At 46.6% G+C, this 23,995-nt stretch overlaps 1 protein-coding gene across 1 annotated transcript; it reads left to right on the top strand.

Annotated features, from left to right (window-relative positions):
• LOC120644753 lies at positions 1-23,995 on the top strand. Its single transcript, XM_039921452.1, has 4 exons — positions 1-131; positions 13,127-13,360; positions 20,213-23,467; positions 23,601-23,995. Exons 2-3 carry the CDS (start codon positions 13,133-13,135, stop codon positions 23,414-23,416), a joined length of 3,432 nt encoding a protein of 1,143 aa, XP_039777386.1. The 5' UTR covers positions 1-131; positions 13,127-13,132; the 3' UTR covers positions 23,417-23,467; positions 23,601-23,995.

The raw sequence follows: 23,995 nt of genomic DNA, 5'->3' as shown, positions 1-23,995 counted from the left end.
TAAGCTAGCATGCATGCATTTATAGCTAGCTAGCTACTTGCATTATTCTTCGTCTATCTCTCTCGGACTCTGGCGCGCGCTACGTTTCTTCTGTGCATGATACGGGCACTTGCCAGTAGCTGCCGAAGGAGGTATGCATCCACATTCTTCTTTTCTCATCAGTCGTGTTAAATACAGTATTATATTATTCCATCGATCCTGTCACTAGTATTGGGCGTTAGGACACAAGAATATAGTTTAGGGAGTACTCAACGCATTATAATTTTTTGAAATATAAGTAATGTGGAGAAGCCCATTTTTATCCTATGCCCTTTTTTCTGCCGTCGTGTATTTTGTTTTATTTTATTTACCTGACTACAGTATACTGAAACCATAGAATTAATCCACACGAACTTAAACCTACGTCGTACTAGTCATGGGATTAGGATGCATGCGCACAGTCAATGCAATTAATAAGCTTTCAAGGTCTTATCCTTTCTTAATATGTTTCTTGAGTCCTTACGTTGCAACGGAGAATGTGTAAAACTTATTGTGTGGTTGTGTGGAATCGTGGATGATGTGTGGCAAGCTATGAGATTTATGCAACGCATTATAGAATCGAATTCCGTACTTTAACTCGACACGTCTTGGAATCAGATTTCACACCTAAACGCACATTATTGTTAGCTTGTATGAGCATGGGTTATTAGTTGAAATTTTCTCATTCGGGACAAGGAGGGATATTGGGAAGTAAAAGAAGACAAAGGGATATTGCAGTTGTTTCTTTCTCTTTAATATTAGATATAGATTAGTGGTCCAAAGCAGTGCATAGCCATATGAATGTCTCAAACAACCGATCTGCATCTAAGGAACAAAACATGATACTGGCGTTCGTTTGCAAAGATTATATCCTTCTCTCTTCACATTTTTTTTAGAAAAAGGAAGGTTTCCGACCACTGCAACCGCACACAGTCAATTGTTACATCAATCTCAGCTCTGAAGTTGATCACAAATATCCTTCTCTCTTCACATGGCATGGCGTTCTTAGAGAACGTAGTGTAAATTAAAACAAAGGAGGATATGAATATTCTAAATATTGTGATTACCCTTGGGATGCATTAGAGATATTACAAATTTTCTTATTAGGAGATAATGGTTCTCCATGGCTACCAAGATGCCAATATTACCCTCCTAATCTATTCTTCGTGAAAATCTAATCCTACTGTGCATTTCCAAAAAAATCAATGTTCTATAGAATTTTATAGTTAGATCACACAGCACTACTTGTTTGGTAATTAAATACCGATTTTATCTAAAAATTTATCGTGTGTTGCTACGGATAAAGACCACACAAAGATTATTGCTCTATATAGAACTAAACATCATTTTGTTTTAAAACTAAGACTATAATGCAAGTTAATAATAATGTGCCATTATTTCTTTTTCCTCATAAATACTAGTCTATCAAACTATGCTTTCGCATGGGATAGAATCTTAGAACACATAAACATTAGACGTTACTCTTTAATATCAATAACTAATAAAATTTACTATATTAATTTGCATGTGTTTTATCTTTGTTTATTTTGTAACGCAAAATTTGCATAGAAACTCTGTAATCTCGATTCAGTTGTAATAAACTTATCAATACTAATCTCTATGTTCATCCATATCTATAGTTTTTTTTCCTGTGCTTATCTTCAATATGCATTTATTAGAAGCCTTACCTTTTATGGTGACTCTTAAGGCGCCCATGTCTTATTATGACATCATGAACTTAGTTTTCTATTTTTCATGTTTTGATTTCATTGGTTTGATGGTTTCTACAGACATTTATGTCCTTACAGTCAAGTTGAAACCCTTAGTCTTATTATTGTATCTTTGGAAAAAAATTCTTTTGAACCCCCTCAACTACTAGCAATCATCTACTTCGCTCCTCACTTATAAAACCGGGTATTTTACCCCCTTAAGTCTTGAAAACTGTCTAAATATATAATCTCTCAAAGTGCTTTTGAATTACTGACATGGCATATTACGTGGATGCTAGCTTGATGTATAATAAGAAAAAGTTCACATAAGCCCTAAATATATTGAAGGTCAGCTATATAAACCCTTCAACTGTGACTCTAAGACCTAGTACTGTGTCCTTTAAAGTGTCAAATATTGTTCAAATGACACCATGATGGTTTTGTAGGACTAACCTACCACACTGGCATATTACGAACGTGAGCCTACTTGTAAGATTGGCGGGGCTGGTATAGCCTTCTGAGGTGGACTGGGCTAGGAGGGAAGGTAGCTCATTGGTGAGGTAGCTATAGGAGGGAAATTCAAAAGGGAGGTAGCATCCGTGAGGGGATGGTGTTGGGGCATCCGTGGTGCATGAGCTCATTGTCGTTGAGGAGTGTCGAGAGGTAGAACATGCAACAAGAGATCATGCATGGGCTGCTTGCCGGTGGTGGAATGGGATGGAAAGATTGAAGGGAGAGCGCGGTGAAGGGGAGCAGATAGGGTGTGGGGTAAAAAGAGAAATTCTAAAATAATGTATCCACTTACAAATGGGCCTATATGCAACTATGGTTGATTAGGCTAGTATGGTAGGGTACAGTGGGGGAAATATAGCCTACAAAACCATCTCCTCATCAAAGATGCAATCAGTGCATCGAGTCATATGAAGATCTCCGGTCTCACAAACTAGGTATTTGATTATGGACGGAGTCCCATAACAAACATATCGCCAACTTCTAGTGGGAGTTTGAAAGTGATCTGGTGCTATAGCCTAAGAGGGGGAGGGGTGAATTAGGCAATCTAAAAACCTTAACCTAAAGCTCTAACTAGTTTGCACAAAACTTAAACTAAAACATGCTATCTAAATGTGCAACTATGGTTCAATTTAATGTGAAACTCCCATCCCAAAAGAGTTTAGCAACCTATAGCCAATCCTGTCAAGATACTACTCTATGAAAGTAAAGGCACACAAGGATTGCTAGTATGAAATACGGAAACGTAAAGATGGGATGAGAGGAAGTAAACTTTTGACACGAGGATTTATCCCATGGTTCGGTTAGCCACGAAGACATACCTACATCCACGTTGTTGAAGCACTCACGAAGAGTATTGCTTTCCGGCAATCAAGTCTCTTCCGTGAACACAATCACGGTCACCTTGATCTCGCTTTCCACTAAGGAGCTTACCCACGAAGGATGGGGGGTCTCCACGTCCCCCGCACAAAGTTGTCGACGCCACTCCACACCAAGCCGGAGGGTCATTGACGTGCCGGCGAGCCACAAGCTCTAAGGGCCCGGCGCACCGAGATACAAGTTGGTTCACTCTAGAACCAGCACACAAGGTTCAACACCTTGCTCTCACACTCTCTCAAGAGCTAAATCTAGCAGTAACACTCTCAAAGGTGTGCTAAGGACTAAGGATTTGATCACTAAGCACTTGGGTGGCTTCGAGAACTTCTTCAATGTATCTAGGACTTCACTTGAACTCCAGCCACTCCAAAATGGCCGGGGATGGCATATATATAGCCCTCCAACCCAAAGTAGCCATTTGTAGCCGTTACCAGCTTTTCTGCGCAAGCATCGGTTAAACCGGTGGGTGGCGTCGGTTCAACCAGTCTCTCTTAGCTCTGAAGTAGCCATTGCACTTCTAACACTTTTGCAGCTGAGTCTTACAACCATCAGTTAAACCGATGCAGTGGTATCGGTTAAACCAGTGATACTGGATCGTCATGTAGCTGCTACACTTGATCCTCTTCAGCTGACGTCATTGCACCGATGTATTGCTCTAATGGCCATCGGTTCAACCGGTGCTAAAGGCTTGGCTTCTGCGCACTTGACATCATCTCTGGGTAATAGTATGGCGATTGCATCGATGCCTATCTTTGGGCCGTCGGTTAAACCGGTGCCTAAGGACTGTCTTGACTTGATCCCACTTGGCACCAAATATTGCACCGATGCTTAGGCGTAGGTGTATCTGGCACCCATCGGATGAACCGATGGTACTGCGTCGGTTTAACCGGTGCAGCTGATTTCTGCAGAACACGCCCAATTAAGCGTTTCTTTGAGTTCTTTCATCATGTTTTGCTTTGCTAGGGCTTTTTACTTCATCCTTGGGACCTAATTAGATTCACTTGACACACTCATTAGTTCCCTTGATTGCGTTGTCATTCGATCACCAAAATTACTCGAAATGCCTAAATGGGACCATGTTCGTTACAGAGTCTCATAGAAGTATATTGAGGTGGTGAGATTGACACATATACCACACAACCAAATTTGTGGAGATGGGAAATACTTGGTTCTTTCCCATGCACTAGCAGCAAGGTGGGCGTACTATGATATGCAATTCATTTGAGTTGGATCAGTGTTGCTCATAGCCCCAACTGCTGGTAGCGGTAGCCTACAATAATCATGAGCAGTGTAAAGATTCGACACACACTCAAACTCAGGGAAGGAGAGGGAAGCAAACAATTTGTTTCATGTTTTGATGTTTGCCTCGTGTTAGTCAACTTGATCCTGACCAACTCGAGCTGCCAAAACAGTGTAATCCTAGTCCAAGCAGATATCCCAAACTTGAGAACCAAGACTTTGCAAGCAAGCATAAATTCAGATCTTTCCGTAAGAATAATTGGTTCCATTGAACTAGGGGGCTCTTCATTGGTGTGCTCTGAAACGAACCGGGTTCCCGAGAGGAGAACCCGACTCCCTGTATCGTCGTGATAGTCCATAGATCAGTAGCTATCACATACAAAACTCATTTCAATTGAATATCACAAACATATCTCACGTTAAAACATTACATGGATTTATTTAATTACATAATCCGGAAGATTGTAGTACGAATCTTTGAGTACAAGCCCCTTGGGCTAAAGAGAAAACAAACAGAAAAGCGGAAGCGGTAGCTAGTCTTCTGGGCATGACTCCATCTTCTCGATCCTTCTCCACAGGCAGCTCGGAGTGTAGCTCGGGCCATCCTTAATTTCCTTCCTTCGTTGTTCGGTCTTCTGGATTGAATCCTTCGCTCGGATCCTGCATCTATCAGGTTATCCCCAAGGATGGGATAGGTTCACGTCACCATCCGTGTGCAAGCTTTAAGTGGATGCAACAGGTAACAACTATTTCCAAAGGAGTGGCTAAGTTTTCCTATGCAAGAAGCAAGTATATAAATATACTTCATCCATCACCTCGACGCGGGCCATTCCGGCATCCCGGACTCCCGGTATCACCTATCTTCCACTACAAGCAACCCATCCCTGGTTCGGTGCGGGAACTCCCACTCCCCGCACCTTAGCTGCTATCCAAGCTGGAAAAGTGGTACTAGAGGGAGGTAGAAGAGTATATGTGGAACTACTCTAGAATGTGGTGCCAGATTCAGAGTTGTACATGACCGAGTACGCGGCTATACGTATAGTTTTCACCCTGCAGGGGTTGTATACCTGTACCCACTTGCCCCGATGCCCGCCAGGAGCGACCTGACTGACCCCGAGGCACCGGTCTACTGTAACGAAACTAGCAGCTACGGCACCATCCTGCTTCCGGTTTGGGTCGCGGCCTCCCACAGAAGGCCGCTCGGGGCTGTGAAGCAATCTATAATGAGATCGAAACAAATCCTGCGATCGGGGCCATAGGGTCCTGCCCTCTCCCTTGACACTGATATCCTATCCTCCTATAGGTATGGTGCCGCGCATAGCTAGCCCGGACCGGATCCACCCTCATAATGGATAAGCGGTGTGCACGTTTGACATAGTTCCGTTTCTAGGGCCACAAGCTCAAGTCCTTAATCATGCCAGGGCAAGCTCTTCATAAAAAAGAGTGCGTCCCGTAAACACGGTTCATGATCGGCACCCATTACAGGTATTGCCCGCCTAACACCTTACGATTCCCGAAGGAACCAACTTGCACCCGCCACAGGTGCTCCATAGGGTTGCGCCCAAATTACACAAAAGCCCCCAGCCCCCGATCCAAGGATCAGGTTAAGTTCGCTCACCCCATCAAAAGCCCTAATCACCAACTCCTGTATGTTGCGGAAAACTCCATGCAAGCCAGGACTATCACGATATGAATCCCACACTCAAACACTCTCATAGTAGCCAAAGCATTCAGATATCAATCAAGATATAAAATAGGAATGCAAGGAATACGATAGTAAATAGGCCATGCAGGTTCACCTCACATAAAGTAAAGCAATAGCAATTCTAGCAAGCAATGCCTAATAGGTAATCAAATCGTAGATGGGCATGAACCTGATAGGTCTTCGTAGCCTTCCTTGGTCCTCCGGGGCTTCTGGTCTCCGGGTACATTCTTCTGGATCCTCCAGTCATCCGGAACGTCGATCAACTCCTTCTCGTAGGGACCTAGTCGTAAACATGTATAACTATAGGGGCCAAAGTGTAAAGATGCACACAACTTGTCCAAATAAGATCCAACTCACAACAAAACCTACTCTAACAGGTAGAGTATGATTTTAGAAAAATTATGAAACTGGTTTCATAATTTTCGGAGGTCCGGTTAAATTATTATGAATTTTCTAAGGTTAAATCATTTCCTGGAATTACTAAATGATAAACGGAAAAAGGAAAACACACAGTGTTAGCCACGTGGCAGCACCGGGGTGTGACACGTGTCATACTGACATCCTCACGATGTCGGACGGGGTCAGTTCTCTGATGACGTCAGCAATGGGCCCTGCTGCCATCATCGTTGACCGGCTAACGGTCAACGGGCAGCTAACAGTCAACAGCCTAAGGTGGGTCCACGAGTTAGAAGGTCAACGTGTGTGGTCTACGGGTTAGTGGGGTCTGCTGGTCAGTCATACTCAGTGGCTGGCAGGCGGGACCCACACACCAGGTCACACAAGACAACAGGAAAAAGGAAGGGGTTGCAGATAACACGGGCCGAAGGCAAATGGACTAGTTTGGATCGGCTCACTTAGCTCGGCTTAGGTTTACGGTTCAGTGGTCCCATGTGCTAGCCACAAAGTGCGGCCAAAAGGCGGGTCCCACGCGTCGGGTTCAAACAGGGAAGGGAAGGAAAAAGGGTTTAAGGTATTATCGGGCCGAAACTCACCGGATCGGCTCGGTCCGGCCCGAAGGCTTGGGTTGGTTTTAAGGGTTCGGTTCAGGGTTTCGACTCACGGGTCAGGTGGATCCCGCTGGGCAGTCTCATATGGGAGGCTGCTAGGTGGGACCCACGGACAGGTTTTCCTCCTCTCTCTGACAGCCCGGTCCCACACGTCAAGGCATGCAGATCTGGTATGGCTGTGCCCAGATCCGATGGTGTCGGTGTGCGTATGTGCAATCGTGTGTCAATTGGTTTGTGTGCGCTCGCCGAGTATCCGACTAAATGCCCGAAGGGGCTCGGCGGCGATGACGGCGGCCAGGGTTCGACGGCGATGACGGCATAGCTGAGCAAAGGGCTCGGCCATGGACGAGAGCAAGGCGGCGGCCAAAGGGCACGATGCTGGAGGGTTAGGGCTAGGCCGAGGAACACGGTTCGATGGCTGCGGGGCAAAGCACTGCGGCAAAGGAAAAATAGAGCGGCAGCCAGAGGCGAGCGAATAGATTCGTGTTCGCGAGACACTTGGCGTAAAGGCCAAAAGGGTCTGGGAACGTTGTGAACGCTATGTTGTAGTGGTGTTCACGGTCATCGGACAGGGTCACGGTGAACGACAGTGTTCCACGGCGACGATAAAGCCGGGGTCGAGGCAGAGACACAACCTTTCGGTCTGCAGGGTTAGAACGGGGCAAGGACAGGGCCACGGCTTGGTCCAAGCGGCTTCGGCGCGCGTCCGCGAGCGGAACACGAGCGTTCTCGGCCCATCGCAATGCGGTGAGGGCGAGGACAGGGCCGAGGGGACAAGGCATGGGTGGAACGCGATGGCAACGCAGCGAACGGGTTCGGGGCGTTGCGTCGGGTGCGGTCCAGCGGCCACCCGAAAGGTGCTCGGCAGAATGCCGTAGTGGCACTCTCGGGCGTCCAGTCTCGATGGTGGCGACGTGAGGGTGTGCCACGGGTCCGAGGCGGCGTTCTAGGTGGTGGTGCACAGCACGGTGAGGTTGCGTGCGCGTGTAGACTGTGTGGGCATGCGCTCCGTGGTTGCTCGATGAAATGCCCCAAAGGGGCATCCATGTCGCGGACGCGACTGTGCGGCTTTGTTTATGTCCAAAATAGCATGGCACGGCTCGGCTCATCTACGGCTAGGCGTGTGCGTGCCGGGTGCTAGAAAAGGTGTGACCTTTCGGTCGGAACGTCGCACGTGCGCGTGCTCGTGGTCGTCTGGCATTCCAGGACCGCGACACGACGACGGCGGGGTAAGGATATGGCAACGGCGTGGCTACGGGGTGGAACGCGGTGCGTCGGGCTCCTGTAGGCAAAAAAGATAAGACGGGGTTCTATGGCTTTCTACGGACGGTTCATCGACGGCGATCATGCTCGTCGGCAGCACGACACTAGGGGGGTTCAGGGAGCGGGAAGCGGCGGCGGCACTCGCTGTGGGGCGACGGTGTAGACGTAGCTGGCGCGGTGAAGGCTCACGGAACGGCGTCGGCTTGGCTGGGCGTTTCGTCGAACAGGTTGTGGGCGTTCTCGGAAGTGGCTCCGGATCAGCGGCGTTCCCCTTGCAGCTGCTCCGACTCCTAGGCGTCGGCTTCGGCGGCGTCGCTGGGCGCCGGTGGTGCTCGGCTCCTCCTCCTCGGGCGGCCACGCGTAGGGGCGCGTGGTGCAAGACTGGGCATGGCGCACCTCCTCCTCGGCGGCCTCCTGGTGCGGTGGTGCTGCAGGGCATGTCGGCTTTCCGGGCGTCGGTGCGGTAGGAAGTAGGCGGCGGCGCACGGGAGGTGTGGGGCCAGGGCCCATGGCGGCCAGGGCGGTGCGGCAAGGTGGCGCACGCGTGGCCAGGCGAGGAGGCGGCGGGCGGGGCCATGTGGCGCGGCTCGGGACTTCGCGCGCGCGGCGCTGGGCGAGCGGTGCGGTAGGGAGCGGCGCGCGGCAGGTGGGCCCGCGTAGGGGGCGCGTGCGTGAGGCAAGCGGCGCGGCCTGGGGGCGCGAGCCCAGGCCGGGGTAGGCGCGAGCGGCGGCGAACGGGCACAGGGGCGGCGGCGGCTACAGGAGAGGTGGGGAAGGAGAGAGGAAGGGGATTAGGATAGGGTTAGGGTTAGGGTTAGGTTGTATAGGAAAAGGATGGGCTTTAGGTGGGCTTTTGGACTCGGGTTGGGCCTATTAGCTGGGTTGGGTTGGTCGGTTTCGGCCCAAGGCGAGTTAGAGGTTAACGTTAGATTTTTGTAATTAATTTGACTGGCCCATTCAAATTAATTACCACTCAAGAGTTAGGGCTCGAAATTAAATTGAGGGGCACACCTCAATTTAATTTCCACACAATTTCAAACAACTTAAATTAAATCCATTCGAATTCGAATAAACAAGGTAGAGTCGATTAAATCTAATTAACTCCAAAATATTTCCACACTAGCAACATAGTTCCCTTAATCATATTCGGAATTTTAAATTGCTAGGAATTTTAGAAGGGCAGAAATCCTACTTAGATGAATTTATTACAGCGCTACCACAAAATTTTTTGAAATTCACATTTTTCGACTTTATAACATTCCGGAAAAATCTGGGATGTTACATGCTCCATTGTGGCCTTCATGGATCACAAAGTTGGTTAAGGTGGTATGATCATTAACTGGGCTCTGATACCCATTGAAGGATCAAGACGATAACCAGAAGGGGTGTGTGAATGAGAGTCAATTAAAATTATTTGCAAGAACTTGACATATATTCTGAATACAACCTAGCACACCTCTCAAATTACAAAATCAAGTCCCTATAGACATAGCTAGGCAATTGGACTAAGAAACAATGCTAGATGAGCCAAATGGCTAATCGGAAGCAAATCCAACTCAATAAAATACATGAGAACCTCACAAAGATGATATTATCTGGTCGCTGGTTGTTGCTGTCTAGCTAGTGCTGCTGGTTGTTGCAAAACAATGAAGAAGAACAGGAGTACAAAGCATGTGTTGAAGAAGAACAGGATGACTTGTACGTATAGGCCTTGAAGGCTTGAGGAGCACAAAGAATAGACTACGACTGAACCAAGCCTTGTACATAAAACTTGACCATAATGGTGCAAGACGCTAAGCTAATAGCACTACAGGCACATCATTAGTTTAACGAGCTGACATCAAGCCAAGCAAAGACAGCCTAGAAACGTTGGTGTCAAATGTCACTACTACAGAAATCTTAACGGACGCGGTCAAAAAGCATTAGCCGAGGCGGTTGTTGCAACCGCCTCGGAGCGAAGGTCACGGTTAATCGTGGCCTTAACCGCCTCGGTTAATAACGGAGGCGGATTTTTTAATGTAACTGCCGCGGTAAATCGAATAAAAAAAGCCCCGCCGTGCCGCTGCGTCCGCCGTCCCGCCGTACACCGCCGCGCCGTGAGCCCGACCGCCGCCGGATTCCACCTGGATCCGCCGCGTCCGTGCAAGGCCCACCACGCCGCCGCATTCCACCTGGATCCGCCGCGTCTGCCTGGATCCACCGCGTCCCGCGTGGATCCACCGCGCCTCGCCTAGATCCACGCGCCGTCCACCGCCGCCGCTCCCCGCACCGCCACTGATGAAGGGAGGAGGGCCCGCCGCCGCTGCTCCCCGCGCCGTCCACCGCCGCCGCCACCGTTGCTCCTCCCCGCGCCACCGCGGATGAAGGGGAGGGAGGGCCCTCCGCCGCCACTGAATCTGCTCCCCACGCCGCCGCGGATGAAGGGGAGGAAGGGGAAGGAGCCACGCCGCCGAGAGAGGAGAGGGTCGTCGCTCATAGTAGTCGATCCGCCGCAGCCGCAGGCCGTACCGCGGCGTGCGGCCCGGTGAGCGCGTCGAGGGTGAGGATGAAGGGGAGGGGGAGGTGCGCGGGCTTGAGGAGGAGGCGGAGGCCGTGGCACGGCGGTGGGCGCATGAGCGGGGAGGAGAGGAGGCGCTGAGAGAGGGAGGAGAGTGGAATAAGGACGAAACCCTAACTGTCGTTATATTTATATCTACAAATGGATCCTTATTTTCAATATTTTAGTTCAAAATTCTATATAGCTTAACCATCAGCTAATATTTGCCTATCTAGAGCAAACATGGTAGAGTATTAAATAACAAAACGAGTAATTATCATTATATATCATCCATGTTTCATCTCATTATACTACGATGTGACCAAGAGATCAAGGCTCTCATAACCGCGAGACACGGCGAATCGATCCGATTTAACCTTGCAAGGTAGACCTAACCAACACGGCACGCATAAGCCCCGTCGGACCACACGCACCAACCATTCCCCTCCCCACCTCGAACTACAGAACCGCCCCACCTACATATAGTCAGCCGAGCTCAACGAGAGACCACCAAAAGTAAATACATGCATCTCCAATTCTCCGCGACTACTCGGCTCGCCCTAAGGGGTGGTGATGAAGTTCTGTACTTTCGAAGCAAGGCAGTACTAGGCTTACCGGTTCCGACTACCTCCTACTCCCGGTATGCGGTTAGTACAATTCAATCCCCGATCAGCACAGTCGACAACGGAATGGTCCTTAATCGACACAGACGGGGCTAAGACACAGCGGAGGTTAATTAAATCTTATACGAGTCTAACAAAGTTAGCCCAACTGGTTTTATATTTTTAGTATTCTCCTAGCTCCAAGTATACATTTACAAGCTATAAATGCATTTTATCTAACATAATTAAAACTACATAGTAAAAGTTATCAAATAACATATTTTATAGTTCTATCCTATAGAGCATGAAAGTACAAAGCTAACAAACTTAGTTTTACATTTTTCTGATTTTTCTGCAATTTCCTACGTATTTTTCAAGCACTGAAGCTTTGTGCTGATCGGATGATCCGACCCAACGCCGGATGATCCGACCATCACCAGAAAGTTTTGGCTTTGGATTTGCCGGAAGTTCCCATGGTCGGATGATCCGCTCATAGGCCGGATGATCCGGCCAAACAGTACTTTTTGCCACTGAAAGGTGCTAGGTGATCCGGCCCAACGCCGGGTGATCCGGGCCTAGGCGAACGGCGGCGCGCGCGGCGTGTGGCGGCACTCCGGAGAGGAAACTTTGGGGAAAAGGGGTGGGAAAGGTTGAGGGCTCACCGGGGAGTTGATTCTTGGGGTCCGGGGCGAGGAGAAGCGGCCGGAGGGTGCAAATCGACGGCGGCCTCGAGCTTCGAGCGGCACCAATGGTGACCGGACGGAGGGGAAGATGGAGGAGGTGGTGGGGAACCTCCGGTTGCAAGGAATCGAAGCAGGGCGGCCGGAGGGAGGAGGTCAATGGGGGGGCGGAATGAGCTCTGCTCGGCTCGGTTCGAGCAGGGGGAAGAAATGAGAGAGAGAGAGAAGAGAAGATAAGGCCGGTTCCAACACAGGCCCGGATGATCCGGCTCTCCCCCGGATGATCCGGAATCTGGGGTGTTACACTCTGGACCAGAAGTGCCTGTAGAAAAGGTCCCGATTCAATCGCAGGTAGCTTCTTCTTTCTTCCTCTGGCCAACCTCCTGCAGCCCCACCTTCCCCCACCTCCCCGGCTCCGGTGCCACCTCCGCCACCGCCCTCCACTGCCACCATGCTAACCAAGCCCACGCCGCGCCGCCTTCTCCTCGCCCCCGCCGCCGGCCACCGCCCACCGGGGGTCCTACCCCGCCCGGCCAGGGCGCAGCGCCGCCTCGCCCTCCGCCGGCTGAACCGCCACCGCCGCCGGCCCCCTCCTCTAGGTCTAGTGGCCATGGAGCCCGCCCCACCCCCCAGCAACTCGGAACTCTAAAGCTCCGCCGCCTCCAGCCACCACCCGGCCGCCGGCGACCGGCGGCCGCTCCCCCCCCCCACCAACCACCCCTCGTCGGCCACCCCCTCCCCCTCCTCTAGCTCGGCGGCGGCACTTCATCCACCTCCCTTCCTCCTCCTCCATCTCCGACACCGGCGAACCCCTTCTGCGATGCCTCGGATCCCAGTAGCGCGCGCGATAAATAGCTTTTCCCCATAATCCCCGCTACAATCTTCACCGTAGGCCGCTTTAGTTTTTTTATAGATGAATAGTTTTTTATGTATAGAAAAAAGTTATGTATTAAAGTTAAAATGACTTGGGGTTTGAAACAGGGGCCCATGGCAAAAGTGATGGACGATGTGGACAAGATGGCAGAGGAGTTCATTAGGGCCACTAGGGCCACTATGGTGGCCATGAGGCATCGGGGCAAAGAGCAGGTACCGGCTCCGGCTAGGGAGGATCGGCAGTTGTTACCGCCGGCTGTTCTGTTTGACAATCCTTATGAGCAGTTACCCGCTGCTCTGTTTGACATTCCTTCTGAGCGTGCCCGGCCTCCAGCGTTGAAGGTAATTTTCTATTTCAAATAGTGGTACACTCAAATGACTATGAAACGATCATTTAATGAGATCGTGTGGTTAAAATCATCTATTACTTCCTAGGATGTTATAGTTAAGAGAGAGAGAGAGAGAGTTTTGATTCCACAATAATTTAATAAATTCGTTACTCATCATCCTTTCTTTATATTAACACCATGCTTTTTTAGACCGCGTATATACTTAGAGAAGTGGCACACATATTTCCTGATGAGCTAGCCTAGACTTATATCGTTTGTTACTGATCATAATAATCATTTATTCTTAAATTTTTCTTCATATATTCCTAGAATAGTAATCAAAATAATTTCTCTTTTCTATAGTCTCACAACAAAAGGTATTCTTCTTTTTGATAAGATCAAATTATGGAGGATGAACCAAAAACTGATGCAGCTAGATATTGCGGTATCCTTCAGCTCAATACCTTGGCCTTATTTTTTGGAAAAATGGATTGTTCCCTGTATCTGTGACAGCACAGGCGCACATAGCTTAATAGTATTAGTTAATATCTAGGCTTTGAGCCTTAGAGCAAGGCTAATAATACAGCCGGCTGCTGGCCGTATGAATCCTTATGACCTACCTCTCAGCCCACTTGTATAATAGTTACATCGTCATAATTAATACATAGCCCACTTGTCTGTCTCACAGAGTTTCTTGGTTCTTGTGTCCAAACTGGCATCACATTTCTCCTCTCTCTCTCCTTTCTTCTCTCCACCTCAGCATTCAGCCGGCTTATAGCCAGTTATTATACTTGCTCTTATTAGGCGCACATTTGTAGGCTTTATATCTTGAATTCCTCATCTGAAGGGAATGTAAAAATAAAGGTATTTTCGCCATGTGGCAATGCTTCCTAGTTCCAATCATCACTCACAAATCTAGCAAGTTCAGAATGCACCACCTGCACCTCAAATTTCCCAAAGCCAAAATTGGTGCCTCCAGCTTATAATATAGTGCTGCACTCGGCTTCAGCTTCTTTATCATTTGACATTTGGCTTCATCAAGGGGTTTTGAGTTTTTTTTTTTGATAAATGGAGAATTTTATTAAATCACAATTAATAGTTCGAGTTGATACAGAAATTGTGACCCCACTCTCGGCTTCTGCGAAAAGCGCACACAGATTGAACAAAAACAAAGAAAACCCTGACATACTAATGATAATCAATACTAAGATTAGATCGTCACCATCCATGTTCCCGGGAGAAAACCACCACGACCGCTTGCATCAAGTTCTGCGATTTCTCCACAACCAAAGCCTGTACAAAGAACTTCTAGAGGATAACCTATGTGTGGAGCCAATGGATAACATAATGTACCACCTGCAAGAGAGAATAAACATGTTTTTCCCCAAATACCAAATCATTTCTGCATAATCAAAGCAACCAACAAGTAGCTGCCACCCCCAACAGAAGTAAAGGTTTTAAATCCTTCTAAACCCACGAAGCCAACTCACGAACATGTGAGAAATACTACGTGGTTGGGGAAGGTTTAAGGCAGCATGTATACAACTCCAAATCACACATGCAAAACAACATTAAAAAAGGTGCTTAATTGTCTCATTTTTGAGGCAAAAGCAACGCTTTTCACTGTGTTGCCAATTCTGTCTGGCCAAGTTATCTTTTGTTAGAATCACTCCCCTCCGAATGTACCAAAGAAAAAATTTTACCTTCAGTGGAGTCTTTATCTTCCAAATGATCTTGTTTAAGTTGGAAATATCTAGGTGAATCAAAGCCGAATAATGTGATTTAACCGATAACTGGCCTTTTGGGTCCAAGTTCCAATGAAATTCGTCTTGCTCTTGTGTTAGCATGATATTAGCAATGCAAGGGAGAAGCTCATTCTAGGCTACTAATTTAGGCCCAATTAGATCACATCTCTATGAAATATTTAAAGGAGATGTGCTGAAGACCACAACTATATTGTGTTGCTTGTGCCTAGCCATATTCACTACCAGAAAACTAGTCATTGATCCATAAGTGTTAGTACCGGTCACATTTAGGACCGGTGCTAAATGGCCTCGGGAGTGCATTTAGTACCGGTTCTAAATTTTGACGCCCCCTGATGCCATTTAGTACCGGATCATAATACCACCCGGTACTAAAAGTCATTTTTTTAGTACGGGTTAGTGTTTTGGTCCGGTACTAAAATGGCGTGGCCATTTAGTACCGGTCAATAACACCGACCGGTACTAAAGGATGACATTTAGTACCGGTCGGCGTCTTAGCACAGTACAAAATAGGCCTCCACAGCTACTTCAAAAGGAAAGCATCTCACACCTAGTCACATGTGATGCATAGGTGGGATGGCAAGGAAGCTACACGCGAGGCTAGAGGTTGTGGGTTCGAATTCTCACAACCGCGTTCACTTTTTCTTTTCTGGGTGGTGTGGGTGGCGCATTTAGTACCGGTATGGCTAGGGTGGTGTGGGTGGCGCATTTAGTACCAGTACGGCTAGCCGGTACGGGTCGCGGCAGCCGGTACTAACAGTGCCATACAACCGGTACTAAAGCTAGTTTTTGTAGCTGTGATTGTATAATAAGCAAGGATGTTGCTCACTCAAAGGTGTGTTTTCTAACCACTTGTCCACCCATAATCTCACTTGCAACCCATCTTTGATTGTGAAGGATCCAAAAAATAGAATATCTTGTTTCACTTTCATAAAACTAGCAAAAAAAAATGTAAGTCCCAACTTTTACAGTAAGCCTGAGATAATGTTTTAGAGCCTAAATACTTGTTCTAGATTAATTGCTGCCAAGTCCAATCTATTGTAAGTAATTTGAAAATCCATTTACTAAGAAGTGCAGAATTTTTAATATCCATATCTTGAATTTCTAATACCCCTTTATCCTTCGATTGGCAGAGTTTTTTTTTTCTCAAACACCCAGGAGAGCTGTGTATATATATTAAGAAGAAAGAAGGGTGAAGCACCGAGTCACCAGTACACAAGTTTTTAAAGGGGAAAAAACCTGAAGGACACCCCCGCACTCACATACTACACTATATTACCCTTTTACAAGACAAAGGAAATTGACCAAGAAAAACACATTCCTCCTAACCATTAGGTACGGTAGCAGGGCGAGGAGGTAAGTAATTCCTCTAGCCCTAGCCATATCCCACATGTGCAGCACCTCTCTAATAGCAGACAGAAGGCCATTCAGGTTAGGTTGAAGCCCATAAAAGCAAAACAATTCTAATGATTCCAGAGCGACCGTGCCCCTAAGATTATAATTGAATTAGGTGAGTTTGCTCTGCTTGGCAAGGTGACACTTCTTCTTGTGGTTGTCACATTGCCAGAAAAAAAAAAGTTGAGCGAAACTAGTCTAATTTCTTCAACACCACTCTTGGAATAGAAAAGAAAGACATCATGCACAATGATAAACTACTTATTAACACTGAGTTAAATTGTGTTAAGCGTCCCTTGTTGACAGGTGTGAAGGGATCGTGACGCTAAGAGGGGGGCTTGAATTAGGCAACTTAAAATCTACTTATAACTATGATCTCTAATTTTAACCTAGTCAAAACCTATGCAATAAATAAACTATCAAGATGTGCAACTAAGGTTTTTCTAGGTGTGTTGCTATCTCTATCGCAAAAAAGTTATACAACCTGGGTTCCCATCCTATCAACTAGCCTATCAAACTAAGCTAAGAAAGTAAGCACACAACCAAGGTCATAAATTAAGTGCGGAAGGTAAAGGCAATAGAGATGGAAACTCCTGTTCGACGATGCTAGTATTTTTACCAAGGTATCGAGAAGCTCCTTGCTTTCCCCTAGTCCTCATTGGATCCCCTCACAAGGATGCCCTCGCAAGGGCCAAGCTCCTAGTCGGTTAACTCCGTGGATAGTCCCTGGGCCTTCCCCACATGCAAGTCGGTCTCCGAGATGGCTTCTCTCATACCGCTCCCCGCCGTATTCAGTATTGACCTTCTGGCCAAACCGCCGCGAGCCTGGTTTCCTTCGGTACACGGTGGCGGCCACACCATTGACACGGTTGGTGTGGTCTCGCAAGACTACAAGTCGCTCTGGTATACAACAATGGTGCGCGTAAGCACAGGGTGGTAAGAGGTATGCAAACCTTACTAAACACTAGGCCTAAACCAAAGAGCAAGTGCTAAAGCAGTAGTCTAACTAACCTAAGCACTTTGCAAAGCACCTTCGCTAATCACTGAGAATTTCACTAAGCATTTGGTGGCTAGAGCAACTAAAGACGAGCCTCAACTCAAACAAGTATTCCTTGAGCTCCACACACCTTGAAATGGCCAATTGGAGTGGTATTTATAGCCCCAATGAGAGACATAGCCGTTGGAACCTGCACCCACATTTTACGCAGCCATTGGATCGTCCGATGGGGGTCATCTGACCAATCCGATGCCCTGTTCTCATGACTAGCCATTGCCGACCATTGGGTGCCTCTGTAGCACATCATCCGATGCCTACAGTCAGACCAGTCCAATGCCCAACTTTCCTCTCTGGAAATTCACAAAAAAAAAAACTTTCCTCTCTGGAACCTCTCTGCAAGCCAATGGATTGGGAGTCATTGGTTCGATGCTCCCTATTCTTCTCGGTCTGATGCTCTTGCTGCAGTGAATACTAGTGACTTATGGTCCGTTGCCTACCGCGCCGTCAGTCTGATGCTCCTGTTCCCACCAGTCCGATGCCTGTTGACGCCATTGCTAGGGTTAGCCAACATATAGTCTGATGCCCCTGAGCTTCTAGTTTGATGCTCTATCTGATGCCCAGCTAAATCCTTTTTCAGTTTGTTTCTTCACACATCTAGCTTGGTTCTATCTTGTGTCTTGGACTTCTGCATGTACTTGTAGGTTTTTATCAAGGCTTCTAATGTCTTGCTTGAGGTGTTGATCATCCGGATCACCACTTTGCCTAAGTTCAAGTCCACTTTGCATCCTTTGTACTATATCCAAAAAGTACTAGCAAACAATATTAGTCCAAATGGTCCTATTGATCATCAAACACCAAAATCAAACTTAAATAGGCTATTATGTCCATTTTTCTTACAAGGTGTTTGACTTTCTAGCTACTTAGCCTCTTCTCAAAATGTTCTTTTACCTTTTTCCAGTTCCCATTCCTTAGGTTTCTAAAAGGGATCCAAATTCCTAGAGTCATAGGAAAATCTCCAGATTTCCATTCCTCAGCTTATAATGTGATCAACCACCAAATTAACTCAATTAGTTGCCACTTTGACAAAGATTTTAATACTGACATTGAGCAGACAAATGGGTCTATGCTGCTGTATTCGGTTTGCTTCTTGCACCTTTAGAATGAGGGTTATAATACCAAAGTTCAAACTAAACAATAACAAATCCCCTCTGAAGGTTTTGGAACATTTGCATAAGGTCACCTTTTAATGATTTCCTCAAACATTTGATAAAATTCACCCGGGAAACCATTAGGGCCAGGTGCTTTGTTATGTTCCATATCAAAAATAGCATCTCGAATTTCCTTCTCTACAAAAGGGGAGGATATGAATTCATTTTCTTCCTATGTCGTTACTTGTGGTATATCACCAATGCTAGAGCTACCGAGGGCACACAAGGAGTCCTCTAGTGGCCTAAATAGCTCCTTATAAAACTGGGCAATATACTCTAAGATTTTCTGTCCTTCAATCTTTCGACCTGATCAAGCGAGATATTGTGCTTTCCTCTATTCTTGCCATTGGCAATTAATTGGAAATATGTGTTGTTATCTCCTAGGAGGATGTCCTTTACCTTAGCCCTTTGGAAATACTTACTTTCCTCTTCTCTAAGTAGCCAAGTTAACTGATCTTGAGCAGGGCAAGATTATCTCGCTTCGCTCTAGATGGATCATGAATCTTAGCCGCCAAATCGAGCCCATTAACTTTGTTTTTGTGCTTTGTATTGTTCATTATTATTTGCTTCCCACCCTCTTAAATGACTGTGCAAATCACTGAATTTATTATTCCACCTTTGAATCGGGTTTCGGCCCTTCACTGGTTTATATTCCAAATTTCTATGACATGGTCATAAAAATCATCCCGAGTAAAGCAAGACATGTATAAGGACATGTATTGATGTATTGCAACTTAGATGCAAATTGGATTATCTATTATAATGGCAAGCTTTCTCAGAATCAAATTTAAAGGATTAGTTTAGATTATGTTTCATTATGACAAGGTGGATAATTCTGACACATATATTTAGGGTCTACATTATATTGTAAATGGTGATTACAGTCAATTAAACTGATAGCCAGGTCTTTTTACTTTTGTGAGAATTTCCAAGATTTATATTTTTCTCGCACATTTCATTAGAACTCTTCGATAGTAACTGTAAGATTTAGCCAAATATTCACAAAGAATAGAGATACATGTTACCTATTGAATGATGTTTTTTACCACATGGGGATATAAATACATTTCCTATGGGACTTTGGTTTTGCCTAAAACTTATCTCAGACTTATTGAACGTAACGAGGAAAGACTAAAGATTTGGCTCTAACTTCTCTATGTACTAAGACTAGCTCTGCAGCCGCTTTTGATTTATGGATCCAAAGCCTGTTGTAACCTTGCTTGCTTGGAACAGTTTCTTTTCCCCTTTTTTGTTTCCTGAACTCCCTTGTAATAACTCTGTAACAAAGTTGCACCTGTTTCCTAATGCATTTTAACTGTAGGGGCTTTGGCCCCTCGAGATTCGAAAAAAAAAGACTAAAGCATATCTTAGTAGTAGTTTTGCCAGTAATACATTTCACATATGCAGCAAGTAATGTTAGTTATGTTGTTTTTAATGTTAATACTGAATTGATGAATACTGTATCAAAGGTGTCCTCAAATTCCAACCATTATTGAATGCAGAACTTCCACGCGGTTACTGTCAAAGAGGCTGTGCAATGCATAGCTCCTTATTTAGAGGATACAAGCCAACCAAGACAGCACATCTACTTCGATGGATGGAGTGGGCTTGGTGCATCTGCAGTCCTTTCATCTATAGCTAAAGACCTCCCGCCAAATGTGAGAAACAAATTTGATAAAATCATCCATATTGATTGCTCTAGGTGGAAAAACCGGAGAGAACTCCAGAGAACAATTGCACAGGAACTAGAGCTTCCTCACCATGTAATGGACATTTTAGATAAACAAGATGAGCAGGATGATTTCAGCGGGGCAGATGAAGGCACTAGAGTTGAGATTGTAGCGGTCGGAAGAGAGATTCATCAAGCCCTGCAAGGACAGAGTTGTCTAGTGGTTTTCCATAATGGGAGCACTAACATGATTGACTTGAATGATTTTGGCATTCCTCAACCTGCAGATCGATGGTCAAGCTTTGTTCAGAAGGTATTGTGGACCTTCCGTGGACGGCTTCATGCCATCCCAGAAATGAAGCCGGCAGTCGATCCAACACGTGCTCCTTCAACTTCAAGTGCAGAATCAACCAAGCCTAGTAATGGTAATCACTCGCAGACAGATAAGGAAGAGCTCTCGAGGGAAGATGTTCCAGCGGCAGGGGATGCAGGAGTAGACAACTCGCAAGTTTATCTTTACTCTTATCTTAAGGATAGTGAGAGTGAACACTGGAATGGACTAGTACATGAAGAAGCTAAAGAAATAGCTCAATACAGTCGTAAGCTTGGTGTCACCTCAGAAACAGCTGCATTGTGCTGCAAGTATATGTTGTTACTGAATTCCAGGGGCGTCGATGACGTACTGGACTACAACTGGGCCACCCATGCCTCCAACTACTGGGTTTGCGATGGAATTATACAAGAACGCCAACAGGACAAAGCATGGGAGGTAGCCACTGCTTTGCTCGAGGAGATGAAACTAGAGGACTTCTCATCCTACAGATTGCCTGATTTTGGTGATAAAACACGCTGGGTAGTAGCCACCGGTTCTGATACGGCTCAAGAAATTAAGCCAGAGACAACATCATTTTTTTGTGCGAACAGAAGAGGACGGGTAGCATCATTACCCACTAAAATATTCCAGAGATGTGATGAGCAACTTCATGTACTGAAACTTTGCCTCTGCACTTTCAGCTTTTCTTCACCGCCTTTCGTTCATTGTCGGAACATAAGATTTCTTGGACTGGATAAGTGCAAGGATCAGCCCAAGAAACTAGAAGGAAAGGAGGAAGAGGATAGACAAAAAATTAATTTCTTCCAGAGCCTATGGGTGCTTGACCTATGTGACACAGATTGGGAACTGGACTTATCCCCAAATATAATTGAGAGTATGCTTAAAAAAATTAGGGAGATACACATAAAGAGGGGAAGAATCTGGAGCAACAGTTATGCATGGACATGGAGACATCTACACAACATCCACAAACTTCGAGTGATTGAACCTACATTGCATTGGAAAGACGAGGGTAAGGATGAAGAGACCAAGGATGAATTCATGAAAATGTCCAAGCTGGAGCTCCTTGATTTGTCAGGGAATAGCACTATAAAAGTTTTGCCACGATTATCAGGCGCAAGTAGCCTCGGTACTCTGGTTCTAGATGGCTGTGTTGGGTTGACGACAGTTGCCCCTGAAGCAATACCTCCATCTCTGGAAACGTTTAGCTTTGATGCAGGGGAAGGAAAGCACGGCAACAAGAAAGCTAAGATCTCTCGCATCTCCATGGCTGGTTGTGCAAGGCTAGTGAACTTCAGATTGCGTGGATCTCTTCCGAATCTCGAGGAGCTGGACCTTTCAAACACATCGGTCAAAACACTAAACTTGAAAGATGAGGTGGTGCAGGTCCCATTTCTGCAACGACTCGTTTTGTTGGGATGTGAGCAAATCCGGGCCTTACTTTGGCCAAAGGCTGGGATGCCCAAACTAGTGGTGCTACGCATTGACACTCGAGGAGGCACAGAAGAAGCTAGATCAAAATCATCTCATGATGCTGATTACTCTCTGGTCGTCAGCAAGGAACATGAAGAGATGTGCCATGCACGTGTTGCTGTTACGGACTTGAGGTTCCTTCAGTCGTTGCTGCTTGCAGGCAGCAACAAGTTTTGCTGGAACACAGCAAGATTTAATCTGAGTCTCTACTTGTCTTCTGCTGGCAAAGATGATGATAGACAAAGCAACAGGAAGGAGAAAATGGGCCGCCCTTATAATAACACTGGACCATCAGTTGCCTCACGTCTGCACAAGTCCCCACCAATCCTCAAGAGTCACAAGATCTATGGTGATATCAACACTACTGACGAGGCAACTGGCAACCATGATGGCAGTAGTGCGCAGCAGTTTCAGCCGCTGGACTTTCATGTTGAGATTGGTGAGGAAGTAAGCAGTGCTACTCTGGTCACCGAACAAGGAATCAGGGCTGTGAGATTTGTTCTTAATAAGGTCAACTCATTGCATGTGCACGACAGCTTTTCCATGAACACTGTTATCCCTAGAAGCATGGTCACCCGTGAAAGTTGGTCCGATCTCAAGTGGTGCTCCATCGAGAGATGCCCCGATCTGAACACCGTGTTCACCACTGACGACGTGTTCTGCTTCCCTGAACTAGAGACACTCTGGGGGGCTCATCTTCCGACTGCACGCTGTATCTGGAGCAAAGGATGGATGTCCCTTCCATATTCTGGAAAACTCCGGGCTATAGATCTGCACCTGTGCCCTAGGCTCACATTTGTCCTCCCATTGTCATGGTCCCAAACCTTGTCCTCACTAGAGACCCTTCGCATCATCTGCTGTGGCGACCTCACTCGGGTCTTCCCCGTGGAAGCAGAGTTTCTGAAGGAATCATCTACAAGAGGCGAACTGGAACTTCCAAACCTGAGGCACATACACCTGCACGAGCTCCCCAAGCTTCGTCAGATATGCGAGGTCAAGATGCTGGCTCCCAAGCTCGAGACTGTCTGGGTGAGGGGATGCTGGAGCCTCAAGCGCATCCCAGCCACCACAGACTGCCCGGACAGCCGCCCTACTGTGGACTGCGAGAAGGACTGGTGGAACAAGCTGGAGTGGGACGGGAATAAGACTCGCCACCATCCCTCCCTCTTCCAGCTGCGCCACTCCAAGTATTACAAGAAGACCCTGCTCAGAAGCTCGGTTCTCCGGTGAGCCTCGCCGACCTGATTGATGATGTTACTACTCCAGTCAACGCACCTCCAGGTGAACACGAATAACTAGTTTCCTCTCTTGTACATATGCTTGTTTTTCTCCTGTCCTGTTTTTCTCCTCTCGTACTTTATTATAAGTAGTTCCCCTAATCACCTGTTTTAATTTGTTACTGATAACTGACTAGGTTTCCTGGTGGATACAATCGCAGCGATGTCTCAGTTGCTACCTACGGCGTGCTTCCTTAATTTCCATTGCTTTTGACAAGTCTTCTGTGTGTTTGTTTTCTCAAGAATAAATTGGTAGCTGATGCTGGTTGCATTATTGCATCCACCAAGTTATTGCACTGGGTATGCTTGATGCTATGTGAGTTCGTGTCCATGAAGCACGGCTTGTTTGCTCGGTGTTGTTTGTGTATTTATGTTGTGTGTATGCTTAAAATAAGAGGGAGGGTCTCATGTGTGGCTTGGCGCTCTTGGTGTGTGTGCGTGTTTGAACTGCACGATATTTTCACAGTTTGTATCTTTGTATGTGTGATGAATTGACTCAGCAGCATGCTAATGATGCATGTAGATTTGCAAA

Source organism: Panicum virgatum, chromosome 8K, assembly GCF_016808335.1.
Source record: "Panicum virgatum strain AP13 chromosome 8K, P.virgatum_v5, whole genome shotgun sequence".
In the NCBI taxonomy this organism is placed as follows: Eukaryota; Viridiplantae; Streptophyta; class Magnoliopsida; order Poales; family Poaceae; genus Panicum; species Panicum virgatum.
This window is presented reverse-complemented; position numbering and strand designations above follow the sequence as displayed.

Coding starts and splice junctions, on each gene's coding strand:
- LOC120644753 (XM_039921452.1), top strand. CDS start 13,133: ATGGCAAAAGTGATGGACGATGTGGACAAGATGGCAGAGGAGTTCATT. Junction 13,361..20,212: donor CCCGGCCTCCAGCGTTGAAG/GTAATTTTCTAT, acceptor TATTGAATGCAG/AACTTCCACGCGGTTACTGT.